At 40.8% G+C, this 27,232-nt stretch overlaps 2 protein-coding genes across 2 annotated transcripts; both read left to right on the top strand.

The window, feature by feature from the left end:
• Positions 1-3,143: 3,143 nt before the first annotated feature.
• Positions 3,144-3,641, top strand: LOC129773190 (uncharacterized). Its single transcript, XM_055776768.1, has 2 exons — positions 3,144-3,186; positions 3,249-3,641. The coding sequence occupies exons 1-2, from the start codon at positions 3,181-3,183 to the stop codon at positions 3,639-3,641; spliced, it is 399 nt and encodes a 132-aa protein (XP_055632743.1). The 5' UTR covers positions 3,144-3,180.
• A 15,713-nt stretch (positions 3,642-19,354) lies between these two features.
• LOC129774797 (uncharacterized) lies at positions 19,355-19,931 on the top strand. The gene is made up of 2 exons (XM_055778758.1): positions 19,355-19,419; positions 19,476-19,931. Exons 1-2 carry the CDS (start codon positions 19,414-19,416, stop codon positions 19,878-19,880), a joined length of 411 nt encoding a protein of 136 aa, XP_055634733.1. The 5' UTR covers positions 19,355-19,413; the 3' UTR covers positions 19,881-19,931.
• Positions 19,932-27,232: the final 7,301 nt, after the last annotated feature.

Raw genomic sequence — 27,232 nt, 5'->3', positions numbered from 1 at the left:
CCGGAAGAATGAAAATAAAAATCAGGAAGAAATCAGGATAGCTCTTATTGGCTTGTCTGGAAAGCTCGAGCCTATTTATTAGGGGAAACAAAAGCACCATTTCTATTGGTAGCATATAGTCTTGAATCACAATCTTTCGTCATCTTACACGCAGCTTCAAAATTCTATCCTCCCAGAAAACAGAAACTGTTCATAGAGTCGAAATTCTTGCTCTTATGTGATTTTGTAGAAACCTGAACCTGTAATAATCTTTAGGTGTAATATCCAGTTAGTTTAGCTGATGGGATAACACATCCCAGCCAAACAGCTAGAATTTCTCGTTGCGAATATGAAGCGAGGACAATACAACCCAATACAACCCGGTTTTTCGGTCGAATTGTTTGACCCTTTTTCCCGTATCGAATGTGTATTCTACTTATTAGAGGAACACGTTTTTTGGGATATGGCGACAAATTTGACACAAAAACTGTATCAAAAAATAATGTTATATTGTACAGATGAGTTTTTATGAAAAAACAGAAAATGTATAGACAAGTGGTTAACTAAGAATTTAAACTACGTGTTTCGAACACTAAAAAAACATCAAGTTTAATTCAAAATATTAGGCTGTCAAAAAAGTCCTGCGGTAATTCCGCGAGGTGTCGTTGTAAGCGCGTAGTTCTAGTTGTATTCATTGTATCGAGTCATACTATAGCTTGTTGGAAAGGTATTTTTGCTATAATATAGTCCTTGACAGTGTTTTGTTTGGTTAAGTCGTTCGTGAGTTATAGTGTTGCAAATATGGAGCAAAATAAAGAGAAAATCCGACATATTTTACAGTACTACTAAATATGACAAAGGCAAAAATGCATCTCAAGCTGCCAATAAAATTTGTGCAGTTTATGGACCCGATACAGTTTCCATTTCCACCGCACAACGTTGGTTTCAACGTTTTCGTTCTGGTGTAGAGGTCGTCGAAGATGCGCCACGCTCCGGAAGGATTGTCGTCGAAAATTGCAACAAAATCGTTGAATTAGCCGAGAAAGACCGTCATAGTAGCAGCCGTAGAATCGGCCAAGAGCTGGGGATAAGTCATTAAACCGTTATTAACCATTTGAAGAAGCTTGGATTCACAAAGAAGCTCGATGTATGGGTGCCACACACGTTGACGCAAAAAAACATCTTTGACCGTATCGACGGATGTGAATCGCTGCTGAATCGCAACAAAATCGACCCGTTTCTGAAGCGGATGGTGACTGGCGATGAAAAGTGGGTCACTTACGACAACGTGAAGCGCAAACGGTCGTGTTCGAAGCCCGCTGAAGCGGCTCAGATGGTGGCCAAGCCCTCATTAACGGCCAGGAAGGTTCTACTGTGTGTTTGGTGGGATTGTCAAGGAATAATCTATTATGAGCTGCTTCCCTATGGCCAAACGCTCAATTCGGACCTGTACTGCCAACAACTGGACCGCTTGAAGGTAGCACTCATGAAGAAGAGGCCATCTTTTATAAACAGAGGCCGCATTGTCTTCCATCAGGACAACGCCAGGCCACACACTTCTTTGGTGACGCGCCAGAGGCTCCGGGAGCTCGGATGGGAGGTTCTTTTGTATCCGCCGTATAGTCCGCTATCCGAGTTTTTTGCCAATAAGGAAGCGAGCTTCTATAACAGGGGTATTATGAAGTTGGCATCTCGTTGGGAACAAGTCATCGAACAAAACGGCGCATATTTGACTTAAAACAGATGATTGTAACTAACTTTATGAACAAATGAAAATTCAGAAAAAATACCGCAGGACTTTTTTGACAGACTAATATAACGATTGAAAATTGCCTTCTTCGCTATAGATAGATAAGAAGTGAAAGAAAGATTAAATATTATTCAAGTGCGGACCGGACAGTTTTTCTCATGAGGGCCTAAAAGTCTGGGAATCCTGAAAAATCAGGAAGTTTGGCAATCTTTGTGCAATTTCGCTGGTTCAGGTCAATCACGGAGAGCAACTACGAATAGTACAGTCTACTCAAGCTGAAGCTCAAGCTCCACTTTCTTACTAATTTAATTCGATGTATAGAATATAGTTATATAATTATGCACCAGACAACTCGTCCAGCTCACACCTTTGTAGGGGAATGAGGAGGAACGATTATAACGTTTCTATCAGCTGTCCTTTCAACAATGGTTTAATATGGAGCAGATCCACATCAAATCGACAAATGTCAAAATAAGAGTCTATATTTTCTCCACGTTTAAAAACCGATTCTCGTCAGCTATTTTTAAGACATTATTTCTTTTCGACTCATAGTTTTTGAGGTACAAATGTTGAAAGAATTTTCCTGCCCAAATCATTACACCCAGTTATTCTTGAGTCAAGAGAGTCTCAATTCATGTGGAAAACTCATTTTTTCTCTAGTCCAAAACAAATACAAACTTTCATCCATATCAAAAATGTTTGCATCTAAACTATGCGTTTCCAGGACGATTTCATTTGAATCTGCTGTATGTCAGTATATTACTACTACTAATTTATATATTCATCATATCAATATATCAATTGCGATAAGCTGAATTCCCCATTGACTGAAAACTTATCCTCTGACAACAAAAAGTTCATAACATTAAGAGGAAAATGCAGCCTCAATAGAAATAAAAATGTTTCAAATCACATTTTTATTGCTACAAAAATGTACTATTACTATAATGTACTGGAAGTAAATGTATTCTCTTACCATTAATGATCCATGTTTAAAAAAGCAAAATTTTTGAAACGAAATCTTAAAATCGAAATAAATCTGAGATCATGTTCACATAAGTAGATAAAATCAACACGAAATTCACGGAGTTATTTTTATGAATAATAAAAATCAAATTTTTTTTAGTGTGTAATGATTACCGATTATCGTAGTCAATATGTACCACCAAGGCATTCAAAGCTATTATGGACTAAAAAATAAGTGAATCAGCTTCCGCTTTTCATTACTATTCTTGTGCGGAATTCTATTTGCAGTCATTTATTCGTACATGAACGAAATCGAACACGCTTCGCATCAAAAGGCAGCACCGTATCCTTCAAATTGAATCCTTTACACTGTGAAATCGAAAGGAAAATAATGTGTATAAATAGGCACGAATCGATTCCAACCGATACAGTTTTCAGTTAGCTTTTTCAAGCCAAAGACAAGCCCAAACATCATCACTGCCACAATGAAGGTAAATATCCATAATAACATCAAAAATCGCCTAACATTTACTCATTGAATGTGTCGCAATAGGTCTTTGTCGTTCTACTGGTTGCCACTTTGGCCGTTGTTGCTCAAGGATCATATTTGCCAACAGTATTGTCACAGTCCGGTGCATGGAATAGCTGGAATGGATGGAACGGTTTGAACACCTGGGATAACCATGGTCTGGTTGCCAAATCGTGGTCCTCTGCGTGGCCAGTTGCCTCCCAATGGAACAAAGGATGGAACGGATATTATGGTGGCGTGGACAAGCTGAATTCCTGGGGACTCCCATGGGCTGGTTATGGTGCTGGTGCCTACGGATGGGGACACCATGGACTCGTTAAGACTGTTGTTCCAGTATCGAAGCAGATCGCTTCCACTCCGGGATCGCTCCACGTTGCCACGGTGCCACTCGATGTTCAAAAGGTTATTGGTTATTAAACATTCAAATGAAACGGTAACATAGATTGAAATAAGATAAAAATGTAAACTGAAGCAAAAAACTCAAATAAATGATAAAATAAAAAATAAAAAATAATAAAAATAATAAAATAAGAGGGCGATGTGCAAGAGCGGGCCACCAGCCGGGTTCAACCCGAAGAGCTACCGCCACACGGAAACAGCAGCCATCGACATCACCAACGAAACGCTGCGCCTACGAGGCGTGTTGCGACTGTCAGACGACAGTCGTCCACACTTGTGGGTACTACTAGGCGACGGATCATGTGGACACATGAAATGAATGAATTCGTGATCCGCGCCTATTACATCTGCACTGCTTTGGAGACGGACATGAGCGGTCGCCCTCGAATACTCGCAATGTTCGAGGAAGCGTATCCAGAGTTCGTCGGGAGGCTTGACCAAAACGCGATGAACGCGAGGCGTAGAGCGATTGTACGCAACAATATGCTCTCCCAAACGCAAGTCGACGAGATCAAGCAGCAGGTGCAGAGAGAACTAAGCTCCAGAACAAGCAGAGCAAGCGATGTGTCGAGACGAAGTTCAGTACGGCTGAGCAATTCATTCGCGAGTGGGGCACGCGAATCAGCACCAGTGGAGGCCACAGTACAACAACCCCCTGAGCCGGAAGATCCACAGCCAGATCAACAACTACTACGCGATCTGGTCTTCCATTACGACGAGGCGATCTCACAGTTCCGCGACACGGACCCTTTGTCGCGCCCCAGGATCCCGAAGTTGCAGCATTCCCGCAGGCTGACAAGTGTAGTAAAGCTCATGAACGAGCACGTTCTTCCGCTGCACTTGGTTGATGCTGAGAACATGGAGGAGCTGCAACTGAAAGTTTACTGTGCTGCTGTGGCGACCGCCAAAAGTTTAGGATACCGTATTAGGCCAAGAGGCGGACTGCTCCAACATCTCCGTGAAAGGCGTGAGCCTCCATGGCGAAGGAGATTGGAGCAACGGATCCTAAACAAGCGCGCCGCAATTGGAAGACTGATGGCGTACAAAAGAGGCAGCAGATCGGCGAAATTATGTCGCCAAGTTGCTGTGATCGTGCGGCCTACTGAACTTCGCCAGCTGGGAGCTCACCAGCTGACGGAAAAACTCGACACACTGGTACAGCAATTGAGCGTCCTAACTAAACGGCTGAAACGTTACTCTGACTCTGCAAAGCGCCAGGAACAAAATCGGATGTTCAGAGATAACGAAAAAGCGTTCTACGACCACATTAGCGACGAGAAGCCCGACTACCGCGAAGGTTTGCCAGATATTAGCGATGTGACGAACTTCTGGGCTGGTATTTGGGAGACCCCAGTAGAACATCGCGACGGGCAAATGTGGTTAAGACGGGAGGAGGAGAGTTGTGGTGAAATTGGAGAGATGCCAGCTATCATCGTCGGAGAGAACGATGTCCGCGAAGCCTCGCGGTACCTGAGGAACTGGGCAGCACCGGGCCCCGATGGTGTCCAGAACTTTTGGCACAAGAAGCTGACCGTCGCACATCCAAAGATAGCTGAGTGCTTCAACAAGGTGCTACGTGACCCACACAACCTTCCTGAATTCGCCACCCGTGGCGTCACCTTCCTCCTCCCGAAAGACAGCAACACATTGAACCCATCAAAGTACAGACCGATAACGTGCCTATCGAGTCTGTACAAAATACTGAGCAGCATAATTACCGCCAAAGTTTCTGCTCACTGCGAACAGCATCACATCATCGCAGAAGAGCAGAAAGGATGCAGGAAAAATACGCATGGCTGCAAAGACCAGGCCATCATCGACGCAGCCATAGTCGGCCAGGCGGTATATAACCAGCGGAACCTAAGTATGGCCTACATCGATTACAGGAAGGCTTATGACTCCATACCTCACTCGTTTCTCGTCCGGGTATTGGAGCTCTACAAAATTGATCCCGTCGTCGTTAGGTTCCTGCAGCATGCGATGAGGCAGTGGAGTACGTCTCTGCACCTCAGTGATGGGGAAAATGTGTTGCAGTCTAGAACGCTGCAGATAAAGAGGGGGATATTCCAAGGCGACTCTTTCAGCCCGCTTTGGTTTTGTCTGGCACTGAACCCCCTCAGTAGGACGCTCAATAGAAACGGTCATGGCTATAAAATAAGGTATGGCGACGGCGCCCACGAAGAAGTGACCCATACCTTTTACATGGACGATCTCAAGGTCTACGCTGATTCACGTCAGCGTCTAGGTGTAGCTATCCGGGTTGTCGAAGACATAAGCAGGGACATCTGTATGGAGTTCGGCCTCGACAAGTGTCGCTGTGTCCACCTGCTGAAAGGACAACTTACCGAATCCGGAGGCTACGAGGTCTATGACGGCGAGTTTATAAGAGACATGGTTCGTGGCGAATCCTATAAATATCTTGGATTCCGACAGCTCACCGGGATTCGCCACTCCGACATCAAGACGGAGCTGCGAGACAAGTTCTTGAGTCGAGTGAACTGTGTCCTGAGGACTTTCCTCAACGCGGGGAACAAGGTACGCGCGATCAACACATTCGCGGTTCCCCTGCTGACCTTCAGTTTTGGTGTAGTCAAATGGAGCAAAACTAACCTAGAGGACCTTGAGAGGAGGATGAGGAAAGCATTCAAAGAGGCCGGAATGCACCATCCTCAATCGGCACTGGAGAGAGTTTCACTACCACGCAAAGAAGGGGGACTTGGAATCGTCGACATTTCTGCACTGTGTGTTGCCCAGGTACGACAACTGCGCGAGTACTTCGCAGAACGCGCCAACCAAAACGCGCTATACCGGGCTGTCTGCGCCGCCGACAGAGGATACAGCGCTCTGCACTTGGCGCAAGCGGAGTACCAACTCAACTGCAATCTGCAGACAGTGGAGGAGAAGATTGCAGCTTGGAAGCAGAAGGCAGTGCATGGTGCCCACCCCCATCAACTGGACCGGCCACACGTCGACAAGGCCGCATCTAATCTGTGGCTAACGCGTGGTGAACTCTCTTCAGTAGTAGAAGCCGACATGATAGCCATCCAGGACAGGATAATGCCGACGAGAAACTGCAGGCGGTACGTCTGGCATCAAGACGTTGATGACATTTGCCGGATGTGCCATCAACCAGGTGAAAACATAGAGCACATTATGGGAGGCTGTCCCGTTTTGGCCAACGCAGCCTACACCGAGCGCCACAACAACGTGGCCCGTATTGTTCATCGACAACTGGCGCTCCAATGTGCTCTACTGGAAGACAACGTACCAAACTACCGGTACCTGCCTGCACCTGTCCTGGAAAATGACCGTTTCAAGCTGTACTGGGATCGCACTGTTCTGACCGACCTCTCGATCCACCACAACCGCCCAGATATAATGGTTTACGACAAGAGCGACCGCAAAGTCACCATCATCGATGTCGCTATTCCACTGAACCAGAATCTGGAGGAGACCCACGGTCGCAAAATCTGCAAGTACCGACCATTGGCCGTGGAGCTCAAGGAACTGTGGGGGCTAAGGGAGGTCCCAAGAATTGTTCCAGTCGTTCTCTCTGGAACTGGAATTATCCCGAAGACACTTCTGGAAGCGCTAAAGGTGTTGAACATCGAGAAGGAATTGGCCGGCATCCAAAAGTCGGTCATCCTTAGCACCTGCGCGATTGTCCGACAATTCCTCGGTCAGGACTAAAACAGCACGAGCATGCAGATACGTGCATTCCGCAGAGCCTAGTCCCCCTTTGGCATTCAGAAGCCCGGGGGCAGGTGAAAATTCTGGCTAGGTTCGCCTAGTTAAGAAGTGAGATAAGTCTGCCAAAAAAAAAAATAATTTATATTTCAAGTACTGGAAAATATATGGAATTATGTATTTCAAAAAATGGATTCTCCAATCCAATCCAATGAACTCTCTTCTTCTTTCTTTTTTGAATGGCACTAACGTTCGCACTAATGGCACTAACGTATTACTTGCGTCATTTTCATTAGTACTTAGTTGAGATTTCTATGCCAAATATCACATCTCGAATGCATTCTGAGTGGCGATCTCTAGAACAGGGGTTCTCAAAGTGGTCGATATTGTTTTCTCAGGGGTCGACATAAAGGAAAATTGATTTTGGGGGTCGACAAAGTCTAAAAATTGACCCCCATTAATTAACATAGTTCTTGTTTGAAACCTTCAGGATATAGTAAAAGACTGATTTTAAAAAATATCATTATCGTGCGATTTTTATATTTTTATTCAAAAATTAATTACCTACTCCAGTATTTGTGAGTAATTTAACATTTTCACAATCAAATTTGTATTTATATAATTTTACATCTATTTGTCATTGCTTCGACAACTCGCAAGCAGATCGGTCGAACCTATATTTGGTCCGATACAGGTGTTTTTTTTTACATCCGTTTCTAGTGTGTAATTTTTCATCTGGTGCGTTGCGAGCGAGTAAAGCTCACAAAAAGTGGTGCGCTATCGAGACAATCCGGCAGCAAGTCACATCATCTCACACGCTACACAGCAGCTGGGCAAGTAGAAGTTTATTTTCCTCTTACCTCTTCCATCATTCTGTATAACTTCTGTCGATGCATACCATTGTTTAACTTTGTGTTTATCATATCGGCAAGCGTTGGCATTAGGGGTGTTCATTTCTTACATCACCGTTGAACTTTTATTGGAACTTTTTTCATTTTCAAATTACACATAATAACAAAAAAAAACATTTTCAACAATAACTAATATAATTTCTTTTACTAATTTATATTTTCCAAATTATCATATTCTGTTCATATCGAACAGTTGTCTACTTATTCGTTTTTATTAATATGGCAGAGGGCGGGGAGGATCCCCCATCCAGTCCAAAGAATATATCAGATAATGAACCTCCTCCTGAAGAGCAGGAGGATTAAACAGAAGATGAGGAGGAAAATTCTGTATACGAGATAGAAAGCTCTGAAGATGAGGAAAAAGACGAGAAGCAGGATTTTCGTCTAAAAAAATACCCTGATGGCGCCAAAGGCCCATTTATCGTATACTTTAGACGAAAATCCAAACCTCTTAACGTCATTCGCATCTCAAAAGAGTTGACACAGAAATTTTCCGAAGTTACCGAGATTACTCGGATGGGTAATGACTCGGATGGGCCAGACAAATTACGAGTTGTCGCCTCCAGCAGAACCCAAGCGAATGAAATAACGCGCTGTGATCTCTTTGCGATCGAGTATCGCGTATACGTACCCTGTTGCAACGTTGAAATAGACGGTGTAATAAACGAAAGAGATACTCGATGGTGTCGGTCGCTTCAAGAACTCTTCACTTAAAAGTGTGAAGATTCTCGCATGCGATCGACTGAAATCTGTGTCACTTAAAAATGACAAAAGAGTCCTCAATCGGACAAACTCTTTTCGTGTGACATTTGAGGGTTCCGCCCTTCCTAACTACGTTGCAATACGTGCACTTCGTTTACCTGTTCGGTTGTTTGTACCCCGGGTAATGAAATGCAACAAATGTATGCAACTCGGTCACACGGCCGCCTATTGTTGCAATAAAAAACGTTGCGCAGATTGTGGAGAGAGCCATGATGAGAATCCTTGCCCGAAAGAGCGCAAGTGTCTTCATTGCGGCGGGACTCCTCATGATCTTACTCAATGCCCGGTGTACATACAACGAGGGGAAAAAATCAAGTGTTCCTTAAAAGAACGTTCCAAGCGGACTTATGCTGGAATGCTTAGGAGTCCCGTTCCAACGACTCAGGACAATCCCTACTCCATTCTGCAGAACGACGAGCCTGTTGCTGACGCTCCCAATGCAGGAAGTTCCGGTACATCGCACGGTGCCATCAAGAAAAGAAAAATTACTTCTTTTCCATCACTCCCCAGAAAGAATACCGAAACTTCCCAAGTTGGAATGAAGCCTCGAACTGAACGTGCTGAGAATAGGCCGAAGCAAGTACCTCCCGGTTTACGTGGTCATGCTACCAACCAGGGGTCCTCAGCACTTCCCGGAACAACAACGAACACGTCTGTTCCATTTTCGCGGTCGAAGCAACAGCCACTACCTGGCCTGCTTGCGCTTTCAGACCTTGTGGATAACATTTTAAATGCTTTAAATATAAATGACCCTCTTAAAAGCATAGTATTATGTTTGCTTCCGATTGTGAGAACATTTTTGAAAGAAAAATGTGGTTTTTTTGGCAGCGTTCATTTCCCTCGATGCCTGATTCAGTGCAAGAGGTCAAGGATTTGACCACTGTAATACAGTGGAATTGCATAAGCATCATTCCTAAACTAGATCAGTTTAAATTTTTAGTTCACAGCTCTAACTGTGATGTATTTTCTCTCTGTGAAACATGGCTTTCTTCAGCCGATGAGCTGAATTTCCACGATTTCAACATTATTCGCCTCGATCGAAATGACTCGTTTGGTGGCGTACTATTGGGGATTAAAAAATGTCACTCCTTCTATAGAGTCACTCTCCCATCGATGACAGACATTGAAGTTGTTGCTTGCCAGACACAAATCAATGGTAAAGACCTCTGCATTGCTTCGATATATATCCCTCCCAGAACTACGGTAGGCCGCCATCAGTTCTTTGATACTATCGAGGCAATGCCGGAGCCGCGGTTAATCTTAGGTGATTTCAACTCCCATGGAACAGCATGGGGATCACTCTACGATGACAACCGTGCCACTTTGATTTATGATCTGTGCGACAACTTCAAATTGACAGTTATAGTATTGAATACTGGGGAAGCAACCAGAATAGCCAACCCTCCTACACGGGCAAGCATGCTAGACATATCTCTATGCTCTTCTTCGTTATCCCTAGATTGATCACCTACCAATAATTTTATCGATCGCTAATGAATCAAGCTCTCGTGAGTCAGTCAATAATCCAAGATCCCCACGGTAGTGACCACCTGCAATTATTTTATCGATCGCCAATAAATCAGGTTCTCGTGAGTCAGTCGATATTGCGTATGACCTCACGAAAAATATTGACTGGAGAACATTAGCGGAAATAATATCTGAAGCAATTGTTTCAATGCATGAACTTCCTCCACTCGAAGAGTATTACTTTATATCGAGTTTGATTTACGAAAGCGCACTTCAAGCTCAAAAGAAACGTGTTCCTGCTACCACTTTCCGACGTCGTCCTCCATTACTTTGGTGGGACAAGGAGTGTTCAAAGGTCTACCTTGAAAAATCATCCGCTTTAAAAAAATTCAGGAAAACTGGATTAGTGGAATGGTTTCTAAAGTACCAAGCTCTAGAAGCCAAACTAAAAGGTTTGATTAAAGCAAAAAAGCTTGGATATTGGCGGAAGTTCGTCAATGGTTTGTCAAGGGAGACCGCTATGAGCACTCTTTGGAATACGGCTAGGAAAATGCGTGGCTGGAACCATACAAACGAAAGTGAGGAATACTCTGACCGTTGGATTTTTAACTTTGCAAGGAAGGTTTGCCCCGACACCGTTCCTGCACAAAACGTCGTACGCGACATTCCACTTCAAAGCGATTATGAGAATTTTTCGATGGTGGAATTCTCAATTGCTCTTCTCTCATGTAACAATTCAGCTCCGGGGTCGGACAAGATTAAATTCAACTTGTTGAAGAATCTTCCCGACTTGGCAAAACAGCGTTTGCTGAACTTGTTCAGCAAGTTTCTGGAGCTGAATATTGTCCCGCATGACTGGAGACAAGTGAGAGTGATAGCCATACGAAAACCCAACAAGCCGGCTTGCGATCACAACTCGTATAGACCGATTGCAATGTTATCCTGTATTCGTAAATTGCTAGAGAAAATGATTCTACTTCATTTGGACAAGTGGGTTGAAGCGAACAATTTGCTGTCAAATACGCAGTTTGGCTTCCGCCGAGGTAAAGGGACAAATGATTGTCTCGCGCTGTTATCTTCTAAAATCCAAATCGCATTTGCTCGCAAAGAACAAATGGCTTCCGTTTTTCTCGATATCAAAGGGGCATTTGATTCAGTTTCCATGGAAATTCTCTCAGAGAAGCTTCATAATCGTGGACTTTCACCAATTCTCAATAATTTCATGTACAATTTACTGTCAGAAAAGCACATGATTTTCTCTTATGGCAGCTCGAAATCTTCTCGTTACAGTTTTATGGGCCTACCACAAGGCTCCTGCCTAAGCCCCCTCTTGTACAGTTTTTACGTCAATGATATGGATGATTGTCTAACTAGAGACTGCACGCTGAGATAACTTGCAGACGATGGAGTTATTTCCATCACGGGTACTAATCCCGTCGTTCTGCAAAAGTCGTTGCAAGATACCCTGAACAATCTGTTCACGTGGGCCCTCAAGCTGGGTATTGAATTCTCTACGGAGAAAACTGAAATGGTCGTTTTTTCTAGGAAGCACGAACCCGCCCAATTCCAGCTTCACCTATCCGGCAAAACGATCCAACACTCTATGTTTTTCAAATACCTGGGTGTATATTTTGATTCTAAGTGTACCTGGGGGAGACACATTGCGAAACAGAAATGCCAGCAAAGAATCAATTTTCTCCAAACAATTACCGGAACATGGTGGGGTGCCCATCCAGGAGACCTCATTCAGTTGTACAAAACAACGATATTGTCAGTGTTAGAATATGGCACTTTTTGCTTCCGATCTGCTGCCAGGATTCATATTCTCAAGCTGGAGAGGATACAATATCGTTGCTTGCGTATAGCCATGGGGTGTTTGCATTCGACACATACGATGAGTCTCGAAGTTTTGGCAGGAGTACCCCCGCTTACTCTTCGGTTCACAGAATTATCCTACAGATTTCTCATCCGTTGCAAGATCATGAATCCATTGGTGATTGATAACTTCGAAAATCTACTACAACTGTCTCCTCAGTCAAGTTTTATGTCTTTATACCATGAGTACCTTACCCACGACGTGCACCCTTCACCAGGCATCTCCAACCAAGTTTGCTTCCCATACTTTTGCAATTCCTCTGTCATTTTTGATCTGTCCATGCGACAAAAAATCCATGGAATCCCAGATCACCTACGCTCCGATTGTATTCCGCCGATATTTTCGGAACAATATGGGAAAGTAAGATCTGATAAAATGTTCTTTACTGACGGTTCATTCATAAACGGATCCACTGGCTTCGGCATCTTCAATGAAAATTCCAGTGCCTCTTTCAAACTCAAAGATCCTTGTTCCGTGTATGTCGCTGAACTGGGTGCGATATATTACGCATTAGGGATCACTGAAACATTGCCCATCGACCACTATTTTATTTTTTCAGACAGTCTCAGCTCAATAGAGGCAATCCGCTCAATGAAAGTTGATAAACGCTCATCTTATTTCCTAACAAGAATAAGACAACTATTGAGTGTTTTGGTCGAAAAATTATTCAAGATTACCTTAGCATGGGTTCCCTCTCATTGCTCGATTCCGGGGAATGAGAAAGCGGACTCGCTAGCTAAGGTGGGCGCTTTAGAAGGCACACTTTTTGAAAGGCAAATTGCTTATAATTAATTTTTCCACATTCCTCGTCAGTATACGCTCGTAAGTTGGCAGCGCATGTGGAGTGGTGATGAGTTCGGTCGTTGGTTACACACGATTATCCCTAAGGTCTCGACGAGTGCATGGTTCAAGGGATTGAATGTAGGTCGTGATTTCATTCGCGTGATATCTCGGCTTATGTCCAATCACTACAACCTAAACGCGCATCTCTATCGCATTGGGCTCGCAGCAAACAATCTTTGTGATTGTGGCGATGGCTACCACGACATCGAGCATGTTGTCTGGTCGTGTATCCGGTTCCATGCTGCTCGCTCTCAGCTCTCTAGAGCACTGAGAGCACAAGGCAGACAATCGGATATCCCCGTCCGGGATATCTTAGGTAGCCGGGATCCTGATCTTCTGCTTCATCTATACCTGTTCCTCAGAAACGCCGATGTCAACGTTTAATGATGTTTCCTTCGTTGTGTCCCCGTTTCATATCCCTCCTATCCAAACGATAAACTTTTACTTAGTCGCGGCAATACATACACACACTCTTTACAGATACACGGGCCAAAGGTTGTGCAGTCCACTGATCATTCAACAAGAGCCAAAGGTTGTACCGCTCATGACAACTCTACACGATCTGATGATTGCGCCGGCTAGTGATCATTCTATCCTGGATTCCTCGAGTCGAGAAAGACGCACCACGCTAGATATGGGGTACAGACTAGGGGGGCGTTGCTGATTAATGGTCAGCTGCATCCCAATAGGAAGTATCCCGTGTCGGGCACACGTACAGAGCATTGGAGACAGCAACATCCCAATTACGAGAACACTTGTAATACTAACCTCGAGCCGACCGCGAGTAATCGGTTACATATTACTAACATAGATAATAAGAAAAACTGTCAAAATATTGAACTCCGGCCCCGTCAGGCTAACGCCATATGAGCCTTGATAAAAATATATATTTTGGAAAAAAAATCTATTTGTTTTGTTGAATTTTGATGAGAAAATCTCACTTTTTAATGGATAAAGTATGGTTTGAAATTTATACAAACTCTATTTTGTTTGCCACCCTTAAATTATCAACAGTGGTAAACAATGTCAAACACCGAACATGGAAAAACCCGACTGAAATATTTAAGGTAACCTAATCATGTACCAACAGGTTCGAAGAACGGACCAAAAAAATATTTTGGTCATTTAATATTTGGCTTGTCGTATTTTGTGTCGAAAATATTTGATTAGTACACGTTGATCAAATTTTATCTGTCAAAGAGAGTCAAATGTTTGGCTTCGGCCATACAGTGTATGAGAACCCTTAGTAGCCAGCACTTGCTATTGGAAGGATGGTATAATATTCGTGAATGATTGATTTTTTGACCTTATACAGGTTACCGAAACGGATTCTATTTAGAACGTTGTATGACGAGATAAATTCGTTGTTCAAGAGGGACAAAATTTCACACCAAATTTATTTGATTGGCTATGGAGTTGAGGACATGACTTCACCAGGCAACACACTTGTCGCTTTACTTAAAAGAGATTGTCCATCGCTTTTCATTATGAAGTGTATTTGCTATAGTTCTGCCTTATGCTCTTCGTATACGTGTAAGCATATTCCAGATTAAATTGAGCAAACAAATAGCTGTCTCAGCTGCAGTCTCTTGCGGACTAGTAAATATGTTGATGAGATTCCTCCGATCTCCTTTCCTTTCTTCGTTGTTGTCGTCCCTTTCTTCGGTACCGGAAGCCACTGCCGCGTCTGTTGCTTTTGCCTTTTTTTTTTGTATTCTTTTTTCTCAATTTTTTCTTTTCACTGCCGTGTACCTCTTGCGGCCGATTCTTTTCACCATTAATCACACTGGCGGACGCTCACGTGACGACACTCGAATCGCGTGGTTCAGGAACTCGACCGAATGTACTGCACCACATGAGGCGATCTAGCTACCATCACCAATAAGGGAACGAAACACCGCGAAAATTTCTTCACGGACGGGACACTTTCACATCCACGAGGCACATTCCGGAACCTTCGCCATTTGACTTTTGCGACAAATTATTTCCGTTACGGAAGCGTTTTTTTTCCACGACCGAAAATTGCACTCAAACAATGTGCTAACACATGAGCAACAGCGACATTAAAACCGCGACCGACCTCGACACTGGCCAATTCCACCCTTTTACATTCCTTCATGGAACCCAAATCTCTTTCGCCGCGGAACCACTACTTTTCGCACCACCAAAATTTTCTGGAAAATGTGCTCGACGCAATGGCCGCACAAGAAGCGCCGCGAGCAAGAACACTTTTGACCTCAACAGTGGCTCATGGGATTTTTCCTTCTTTCTCGAGCGAAGATCCTTTTCTGCCGCGGAACCAAAACTTTCGCACTACTAAAATTTTACACCACCAATGTGCTCTGCGATATAGTAGCAGCACCCGAAACTTTTCTAAAAATGTGCTTCGGCACCATGGCCGCACCAGAAGCGTCGTGTACCCAAAAAAATACGACCGTCTTCAGCCGTGGTTAATTCGATTCTTTTCTTCAATTATTTTGTGCGTATGATTCCGCTCCCGAGTGTGTTGTGTTGATGAGCATGTTCCGTCACCCATATTATCATATGATGTCGTTGTATAATTATAGTGCGAATGTTGCAAGAGAGTGTGATGTTGCGTTGCGTGTTGGCATTTTTATAGCGATTGTCAATATCATAGACAAAGAGACTAATAACGTTACAAGAAATAACTGGTCAACCATGTTCAACACATCAGACGTAAAAATGTTGGTTGATTGATTGTGTTGAATTAAAGAGACTTTAAACTTTTGCAGTTCTAGTCATGAGAAGGGCCCTTGTGGACAAACTCAATCCAAACTCCTTCTTCACCTGCCTTGAAAAAGACACTTCAATGTCATTGCTCATCAGCCAACCGTATCCAGCACTTCCACAAACATCAAACGACGTTCTCGGGAAAATGTTCAATAAAATCCTCAATTAAATAAAAAATGTCGACAAAAATCCAGACTTTTGATTTTCCAACATCCATATTTCTGTTCAATACACTTGGCAACCCTGGCTTAACCCTTTATGAGGCCGTGGAAACTAGCCAAGGAATCGACTCAAACTACAGAGAACATAATACTTACATGAGGAAGAACACATTATCTTTGATAAAAAATAAACTATTAAAACAGTTGAAAAAATTTGTTGCCATATAGTTGCCACTGGCCGTTAACCCTGAAAACACTACTTGCCGCTGCCTTGTAGATTAATTTTATTGTGCCTTTGGTTATACAAAAATAAAAACAATATCTATACTGCCGTTCTACGTATAGATGTCCCATTTTCCAAAATTAGCAACTGAGAAAAATGCAATCAAAGTTTTCTGGAACTTGATGTTGTTTTTTTAGAATACTGGGAACAAACAATAAGTTTTTTTTTATGTTTTTCCGAAAGGTTATGCATAAAAACATCGTTTTATGAAGAAGGGAGTGACCTGCAACACTTTTGCAGAATATAAATTTCTTTGTTATTAGGCATTCGCTAACAAGGTGTACACGTATTCTGTTAAACTATTTCTATATCTATTTTTTATTATTAAACTATATCTTTATTTGTTTGAGAATTAGCTCTTTCTTCCAAACCAGAAATGAGTGTATTAGGCCTGCTTCCAGACATAAAATTCTTATTCTTGAACCGATGCATTTATTATGGATCTACTAAAAATACATGGTGGGACAGAAATTGCTTGGAATATCAATATGAGACAGTTGAGCTTGATGTTGTTTTTTTTAATATCTAGGAAAAAATAATAACTTTTTTTTGTGAACCCCTGCACTAGAATATGCGTGACCACAGTGCATGACGGAGTAAATTTCTTTCACGAAAAATTCCCCCGACCAGAACGGGAATCGAACCCGAACCCCCGGTATGCTAGATTTGACGCTAACCAATCGGCCACGGGAGCACAGAATGAACTCTCACAATCTTCGAAAAATAGTTTCTTAATGAATTACTGTCTCGATAGTGTTCCATTCTCATCTAATGCAGAGATCATGAAACTTTAGGTAAAGTGAAACTTAAGGTAAAAGAGCGTATAAACTATCACTGAGCTTATTTAAAAAAAAAGGATGGTTTGTATGTGGATAAAACATATGGACTTAAAAGGTGAGTGACTTCTGAAACGTCCTTATAAGAAAACATGACAATTGTAATTGGTGGAATGAACATAAAAGTAGTGGTTTTAAGTAGTTACTATCTTATTCACTAAATTCAAAACAAAAAGTCCTCGATAGCAACGCATTTAGCCTTATTACATTTTTTCCCGCGGAAATCGTATTTTGATTATTTGTTATATTATATTATGTGTTATATTAATCGCTCAAATGAGTCCAAATTCTACATTTTTTTCTGTATTTACTGATGTATCATTATGCAATTTTATCAGAAACTAGCTGACCCGGCAAACTTCGTCCCGCCCAAAATTTGTTTTTGTTATCAATAACTTCAAACATTCACGTTATCTTACTAAGCGCAAGTTCATGAGTCCAATTGCAGAACTGTTCATTGATTGATCTTCTAATCGACCCCGTTGAATTTACCTTTTACTAAAAAATTGCTAGTACTTCTACCAAAACTCATCATTATAATATCAGACTATTTTCAGACACAATTCTCGTTCAAGATTTTTCAACCACTTGCAAATAACGTATTTCTCCGTTATATAGAATAATCTCAATATACCTAATTTGGTTTCATTTACTGGATTAGTTCTCGAGAAATACAAAAATTGGTGTTCCATTTGCATGGCAGCCCCCCCTAAGAGAGAGGGAAGGAATATCTTACTACCATAAAACATTAATTGCACCCTAAAACCTCCAGATGTCTAATTTGGTTTCATTTGTTTGATTAATTCTCGAGTAATGCAGAAATTTGTGTTTAATTTGTATGGCAGCTCCCCATAGAGAGGGGAGAGGGAATGTCTAACCATCATAGAAACATTCATTGTACCCTAAAACCTCCAATTGCCTAATTTGATTGCATTTGCTTGATCAATTCTTGAGTAATACAGAAATTTGTGTTTCATTTGTATGGCAGCTCTCCCTTATAGAGAGGGGAGGAGTGTCTAACCACCATAGAAACATTTATTGCACCCTAAAACCTCCATATGCTCAATTTGGTTTCATTTGCTTGAGTAATTCTCGAGTAATGCAGAAATTTGTGTTTCATTTGTATGGCAGCCCCCCCCCCTAAGAGAAGGGGAGGAGTATCTAACCACCATAGAAACATTTATTGCACCCTAAAACCTCTAGATACCTAATTTGGTTTGATTTGCTTGAGTAATTCTCGAGTAATGCAGAAATTTGTGTTTCATTTGTATGGCAGACCCCCCCCCCTAAGAGAATGGGGAGGGGTATCTAACCACCATAGAAACATTTATTGCACCCTAAAACCTCTAGATGCCTAATTTGGTTGCATTTGCTTGATTAGATCTCGAGTAATGTAGAAATTTGTGTTTCATTTGTATGACAGCCGCCCATAGGGGAGGGGGGTGGAGTGTGTAACCACTATAGAAACATTTGTTGACCCTAAAACCTCTAGATGCCTAATTTTATAGCATTCGCTTGAATAATTCTCGAGTAATGTAAAATTTTGTGTTTCATTTGTATGGTAGCCCCCCCTTAGAGAGGGGGGGGGGGCTCAAACTATCACGAAAACCTTCCCCGGCCCCAAAAACCCCAACGTACCAATTTTCATGTCGATCGGTTCAGTCCATAAGAATCAGACAGACAGACAGACAGAAATCCATTTATATATATATATATATATATATATATATATATATATATATATATATATATATATATATATATATATATATATATATATATATATATATATATATATATATATATATATATATATATACATATACTATAATGTCACGAAGAATACATCATACATCAGTACAAGAACTCATTTGCGAAAATGAATAACGATCACCGGAGTTAGTGCTACCAACGCAATAAAAACTATTGTGGATTCAAAACAAATTGAAAAACAGCATCCGCTTTTCAAGGAAGTGCTTGTGGTGCTAACATGTTTGTTCGGAATTGTAGTTGCGACAGTTTGATTATTCATTAATAAAATCGAACACGTTAAACATCAATGAGCTGCACAGTTTCCTGCAAATTAAATCCTGTGCCTTGTGGAATCGAAAGGAAAACAATGTGTATAAAAAGATGCGAATCGGCCGCAATCGATACAGTTTGCAGTTGACTTCTTCAAGCTAAAGATAAACCCAAACATCATCACTGCCACAATGAAGGTAAATAGCTATGATATTACCGAAACTTTACTGATTGAATGTTCAAATATAAATAGATCTACATCGCTCTCTTGGTCGCCACTTTGGCTGTTGCCGCTCAAGGATCATATTTGCCAACAGTTTGGCCACAGTCCGGTGCGTGGAATGGCTGGCATGGATGGAACGGATTGAACACCTGGGATAACCATGGTCTCGCTGCTTACCCATATGCCAAATCGTGGTCCTCTGCATGGCCCGTAGCCTCTCAATGGAACAACGAATGGAACGGATATTATGGTGGCGTGGACAAGCTTAATTCGTGGGGACTTCCATGGGCCGGTTATGGTGCTGGAGCCTACGGATGGGGACATCATGGACTCGTTAAGACTGTGGTGCCAGTATCGAAGCAGATCGCTTCCACTCCAGGATCGCTTCACGTTGCCCCGGTGCCACTCGATGGGGAGAAGGTTATCGGTTATTAACAACGCATACGAAAAAGAAATCCAGATGGGATATAGCAAAAATGTGAACTGAAGCCAAAAACTTAAATAAATGAACAAAAAAAATATGTTTCAAATATTGTTGTTAGTTCCATGTACCATGTACCATGTACCAATCCCTGAATTACAAAGGATTGACGCGCCACATACAATCGTAGGTCACCTACATAATGATTTCCCGCCTCAATTCTGTTTCAATCTAATTCTGATGAAGGACTCATCTCAAATTTTTCAAACGCCGTTTTCGCTTCACAAGTCGTAACATTATTTTCAACTTGACTGTGTTTTGGGTAGAGACAGATGATGTAAATATTAACCAAAAAATAGATCCGTTCACCGTAGATGAATGTTGAAATGCAATGATTAGATAAATCTTCAAAATATATATGATTTTTAATAAAACTTTTAATAAAAAAAAATGCAGAATCTTATGGTACATTATCATTATCATTCTGGTACACTTTAAATGATCGTTCAGAACATCATGGGATGAATTAGAATTTCAAAGACCTTGAGTGGTTCTATCCTAGCTCCATTAATAACCGCATAACCGCATATCGTAGTTCATCCGAGCTCCATTATTAACCGCATAATATAATTCCACGCCAAATCAGCTAGCTGCTGCCCCGACACTATCCAATCTTTTTTAAACTTAGTACATATTGTGTAAGTTACCCAAAATCGCAATATTCATTATCAGACGACCAATTTTAATTACGACTGATTTTTATTAGAGCGTATCCATAATAATTGATCTTATTTTGCAAAAAAAAAAACCTTATAATACAGATGTCTGATTAAAATATTATGCATATAAAAGTTGTTGGAAAATCAATTAAGTCTTCAGAAAAAATTACATTTTAAATACAACGTTAGAAAATCTTACTGAGAAAAAGGTTTTATTATTAAAAATGTTTATAACTCAAATCATGTATCCTTTGATAATTGTTTTGAAAATATTTTCACTAGAAAACCGCTTCAATTTAACAAAGTTTTACATATAGCGGTGTCGTGTCGGACTTACCAAAATGATGAAAAAAAAAACAATTTGGATAATTGATTAAATTTTATTACCTCGCAAAATTGTAACCATTTGAGAAACGTAAAGCATAGTTCATCTTAAATCTGGACGCATTAAAACGGGTCTATCTCAGCGATATGTGAACGAAATAAAAATGTTATGTACTCAACATGTAGGTCTTTTATTGCACTTTAAATGAAAAATTACAAAAAAAAATATTCCGATGTGGTTTGGATGAAATCTCGAACTTTTCGGCGAATATCACTCATTAGAGTTTGGACACCCTGTTCGCTGACCTCAGCGGCCATTTTGTTCCATTATCTCTGCATCTCTGTTGCATCCCGAGTCGTCCTACCATTCTTCTTCATCTTCTGCTTGACAATTGCCCAATATTGACGAGGGACTACGTCTAACCGGAATATATAGGGGGTAAAATGAAAACCTAAACACAGAACATGCAGGAAAAAATGCAAGATTTCGAATGCTTATAACTCAAACATTTCTTACTGGATCGGAAAGATGTTTGAATCAATCGATAGGGAATATTTCTACGCATCTATCGCAATTAATAAAATGCTATTATTCATTAGATAAACAATTGAATAATTGTAAAATGTTCAAAACCAAGCAGCCATCAAAACCAAGCAGGCTTGGGGAAATCGGCATTGTAAATACATGGAAGTAGGGGGACTTTAGTTCTCACCGATATATATTCCCTAACACAGACTTCAAAACCAAGCAGCGTTGGAGAAATCGGCATTGCAAATACACGAAAGTAGGGGGTATTTTTGCTCCGACTGAAATGTGTTTCCCAAACACAGACTTCAAATCCATGGAGCATGTGGAAATTGTCGTTGCAAATTCATGCAGGTCGGGGGTATTTTTGTTCCGTTTGAAATGTGTTTCCCTAACACAGACTTCAAATCCATGGAGCGTGTGGAAATTGACAAGGTGTCTGAGGAAATTGGCTTTGCAAATAAATGAAAAATGCGAGCACTTTCATACTCGCTTGCCTTTGTACAGTCTAGAATATGTTTCCTTAACACGGTGTTCTAGACTTAAGAACCTGGGAAAATCGTGCAGATACTAGAGGCGGATGAACATTCAAGTTTGAAGCATATGTAATATAAAAAGTAGAAATTGAAGTTGTTGATTCATGCAAGCCGGGGATACTTCTGCACCCGCATGTTTTGTTTTGCACTCCAAAAAGCGTTCTCCTAACATGGATTACAAAAGCGGCTACGAACACAAAGCTTTGGCTCGGTTATTCAAGGTTGCATTGAAGGATATGCCTTCATATCCTCTACTCACTGAATTTCTACGCACACCATTTGATGATTAGGTAAAATGTTGATAACCGTTTGTTGGGATAACGCCTATTGATTTAACAATATGCGTTCGACGTACATGTCAAAATCGAAACTGAGTGCCTGAAGCTCATCAAATCCAGCAAATTCGCGGTTCGAGAAGTACGTAAACTTGGGAGATGCAAACTTCAGAGGGAAATGTAAAATAAAATAATCGTTTGATAATTCTTCCGTTCATATTTTTTGTCCTAGGAATCATACCAAATCTGGCCAAAACTTTACTGGTCCTTTGTGAGATCTAATGTACGGAAGAATACGTTTTCTCAGGCACTCCTCCTTGTACATTTTGGAGTCCATGGTCTTGTTTGTCACAAAAACCGGGGTTTTTCGTTCGCAGCTGCAAATACCTTGCCAGATCAAACACTTTCTTGCAAACTTATCGGCGAAAACGAATTTGAACTTGCCGGGGACATCACCCCGACCAGTGGCTTTATAAAATTTTTGGCCTGGAAGCTGCCCAAAATCCATCTTCACGTACGTTTCGTCATCCATGAGGATGCATTCGTCGTACTTCGTTAGAACCTTGTTGTACAACTTCCGGGTACGTCCTTTGGCTACTACATTCTGCTTCAATGTCCGGTTTGGTTGCTTACTGGTCCGATAAGATCGTATTCCTTCGCGCAGACGAATCCTTCTGACGGTGCACCGGTCGGCATTGAATTTCTTGGCGATGTCATAGTCCGACTACCCTGGGTTTGCCTTGATCGTTCTCAACACCTTCAAATGCAGTTTCCGATCTTTAGTTCCACTATGACGCTTGGTATGAACCTGCCGATCGATAGTATGCATCTCACGGAAACGTTTGAGAACGCTACACACGGTCGATTTGTCCATTTTCAACTGACCCCGTCGGGTTTTTGACGTGGGTGTCCAAAATTAATTTTCGTTCCGCGGCTTCCATCACATGTATTTTTTTTAAACAAAACGAATCGTAATGGAATTTTCAGCACTGATAGAGGACAAAACAAAGTGCTGTCAAAACATTCTAGATCCGACCACTAGGAGCACTGTGGTTTAATATACAGTGCGTCCAGATTTAAGATGAACTATGCTTTAATACAAAAAAAATCAAGCTGAATTTCGATACCCTACATCAGATAATTAATAAAAACGAGGCAGTGAGGCAAATGCATTCTTTAAAATACAGGGACACATTTTTTTTGCACATAAAACAAAAAAAACTATTATCATTTCTCGTTTTCATTACATTTATTTTATTTTTTGGCATCAGTTCACATTTTTGCTTTGTTCAATCTTAATTCTCGTTCCATATCCATTTTAATAACTAATAACCTTCACCCCGTCGAGTGGCACTGAAGCAGCGTGAAGCGATCCCGGAGTGGAAGCGATCTGCTTCGATACTGGAACAGCAGTCTTAACGAGTCCATGGTGTCCCCATCCGTAGGCACCAGTACCATAACCTGCCCATGGAAGTCCCCAGGAGTTCAGCTTGGCAACACCACCATAATATCCGTTCCATCCATTGCTCCATTGGGAGGCAACTGGCCACGCAGGAGACCACGATTTGGCAACCAGACCATGGTTATCCCAGGTGTTCAAACCGTTCCATCCATTCCAACCATTCCATGCACCGAACTGTGGCCATACGGTTGGCAAATATGATCCTTGGGCGGCAACGGCCAAAGTGGCAACCAGGAGGGCGACGAAGATATGTTTATATTTGAAAACTCAATCAGTTAACTTGAGGCAAATAATATTACAGTTATTTACCTTCATTGTGGCAGTGATGATGGGTTTATCTTTGGATGAAGGTAGCTAACTGCAAACTGTATCGATTGGAATCGATTCGCGCCTATTTATACACATTATTTTCCTTTCGACTCCTCAATGCAAAAGATTTAACTTGAAGGATACAGTGCAATTTATCGATGCGTAACGTGTCCGATTTTACGTATGAATGATGAAATGACCGTAACTGTAATTATGCGCAAAAAAAAAATAGCGTCAAAGCGCGAATTCACAGCGGAAGCTATTTTCCCAATAATTTTTTTTTATATCGGTACCATTGACTTCGGTAAACGATATTCACTGTTCACTCTGAAAAAGAAACAAAATCGTGATTTCGCTTCAAAGAAATATGAGAAAAAGCAATGATTTATAATATATGATATTATAAGATGCAATTTTAGCTGCAAAATGTCCACCGATTCGCTGCAGAGATTCGCGGCCACTCAGAGATTATTCTTTCTTAGCGGATATGGAGGCATTATTTAAATTAGTCTAGTCTAATTAAATTTGCTCCTGGAAAAAGTGAAACTTTCATCGCATTTTTCAAATTTGATTGATATACTTTTTGTAGAATTGGTTATTTTACAGTAATTTTTGTTCTTTAGTTTAGTTGAAATATAAATGATCAAAAACCTTTTATTTTTAATGTGTTCATATTATGATGTATCTAAATTTCCCTTCATGAATTCTGCCGTTTCTGAAGTAACGATTTCAAGAAAATCGATTTTTTCGTTTTTAAGATGCCTTTTTGTGGTGTAGAGCTTAACAATTTTTTTCATTATTTGTTGAGAAATTTAAAACACCATCCAAAAAATAACTCATAGGATATGTTTTTGTAGGAGTTGGGTAAGTATAATTTTCGAGTTTTACTAATTTATTGAAAACACAAATTTTTGGAATAATTAATATGCAAAAATGCCGAATTACCTAATATATCGACATCGACAAAGATTAATTGAATCCGAAAGAAAATTTCCGTGACATTAATTTCTAATGAAATTTCAAAATCACATATGAATTAAAGTCAGTGCACAGATGTATAGACGGACAGTATGCAAAAAAATATAGAAGGTTGTGTCCAATATACGAGCGCATTGTTGACGTAGAACTACGCTGTTATTTTATATATGTCGCATGTTTATAAATTCGGATACTTTTTTATAATACTGTGAAATTTTAGAAATAACTGTTTGGTAGAATGTCATGTCATTATGCTACATGTTATTTTGTATTGCCTCAGTGGAATCGCAGCGTAACCAACTTGGTTTACAACGTAAACCAAGCGCCAAACAAGCGTTCGCCATAGCATGCATACAGTGCCATACATTGATGGCTTGAAGTTACTAAGACTATAAACATTTCCCATCATTCAACACTTCTGTCAATATTACTGGTCTCGAAGAAAGTTGCATTACTTTCTAATGCTCAGGATAAACGCAGTTGTCATCCTTGGTGGAGAAAGTTCTGCTAATGGCAAGCGAAACCAAATCACATACAAAATTGCAGAACGAAATTTACTTTCTTGGTGACTAAACAAACGAAATAAACTCTTTCTGTTAATCTCAACAACCTCGAAAAGAGTAGCATTGCTTCATTATGATCAAGATTAGCGCAAATGCAATCCTAGTTGGAGGCAGTTTTGCGACTGACCCGCGAACCCGAATAACTTTTAGCATTCCAGTACGACATTCAAGACATTTGGTATTCCGCAAATATTATTTCGTGGCAGGGACAATACACACGGGAGCAGATACAAATGGGGTTTCAGCGTAGCGAAGATGCACTATTTTTACGTACGGGTTATGAAGAACGCATGTACGCACACGAATATCCATACATCGATGGCTTGAAGCAACTGAATATACACACTCTTATCTCCGTTTTGCGCTCTTCTCAACAGAAGCCTTTCTTGTTAATATTGCCGGTCTAGATTAGCTTAGCTCTCATCCTTTGTGGAGAGAGTTTGCGAAAACAAAATTCCAGAACATTTAATTTCTTGATGGGCCGACGATAGCCTAGCTTGATAAATCCCCGCACAATTGTGTAGCTCAAAACAATGCAACGACGTCAGTTTGATGTAATGATTTCAATGCCAGAGACATCAGCGCGTGAGTAATTTGGTCGCGTCCTCAGCTCAATCCGAAACGAAGGCATGTGATGACGCAAAACAAGGAAGAACAAGCGATGTTCATTGCCTTGAATACAGAACGTAACTGAAAGTTTGTCTCAGCGAGATCCACTGTTTATAATCTAGGCAAGTATTCCCCTTCATTCTTTGTCTTCCCTTCGTTGCTCGACGATAAGTTGCCCGTTACTGACAGCTCTGTTCGGGAAAGCACACAAATGGACAGAACAAATGTATGGGGAAATGGAAACGCTCGTAGTTTTCATGAATTTTAACCATTTACACACCAGGGGATCGTAATGTATAGCATATCAAACAAATCATAGGGAATTTTCGATTCGTTTGGTATGTAAATCGTCAAAATCCGTTCGTGGCAAAAATAGTTAATAACATTAACTTTATTTCATAAAAACGTGACCGGTTTTCTGATTTGGCACCCTTAATGTAATACGTAGTTCTACATAAAAAAAAAACAATCACTCAAAAACTATAAGACCTAAAAGATGCTGGTTGGAAGAATGAAATGTAGTAATTATCCATGTTTTAATTGAAAAATATCAAACAAATTTGAAAAAAATCATTTAAAAAAATATTTTGAAAACTAAAGAGAACATGACAAACGCGAGAATTTACACACAAATATGTTACGAGTAGAACATTATTTTTCAGGAGTCCCCATACAAAAATGCCTTGTATTCCAGAAATTATAAAAGATAGAAAGTTGATGTCTTCGATATTTTTTAAATAACTTCCTACATTTCATTCTTCGAACATTATTTTATAGATATTATATTTTTCAAAAAGTAGTCTAATTCGGTTTTGAAGATTTCAAGTATGCAATTTCGCTTAAATGATCAATGTCTTTACAACCACAGCATTTCACTACTATCTGAAATGGTGCTGTCAACTCCTCAGACGAGTTTGCATGAAATCCGTCATATATTTGAAAAATGTGAGCAACATCATCCTGTTCGTGAGAGATTTCTGTCTGAATCTGAGTCTGGTCTGGTGAGTTCTGTTCGTTTTCGATTGTTCAATTTCATTACAATCGGTGTATATGCTGTGGATCAAA

The sequence above is a fragment of the Toxorhynchites rutilus genome, chromosome 3, assembly GCF_029784135.1.
Source record: "Toxorhynchites rutilus septentrionalis strain SRP chromosome 3, ASM2978413v1, whole genome shotgun sequence".
NCBI lineage: Eukaryota > Metazoa > Arthropoda > Insecta > Diptera > Culicidae > Toxorhynchites > Toxorhynchites rutilus.
The sequence above is the reverse complement of the archived record's forward strand: the minus strand, read 5'-3'. Positions and strand labels throughout refer to the sequence as shown.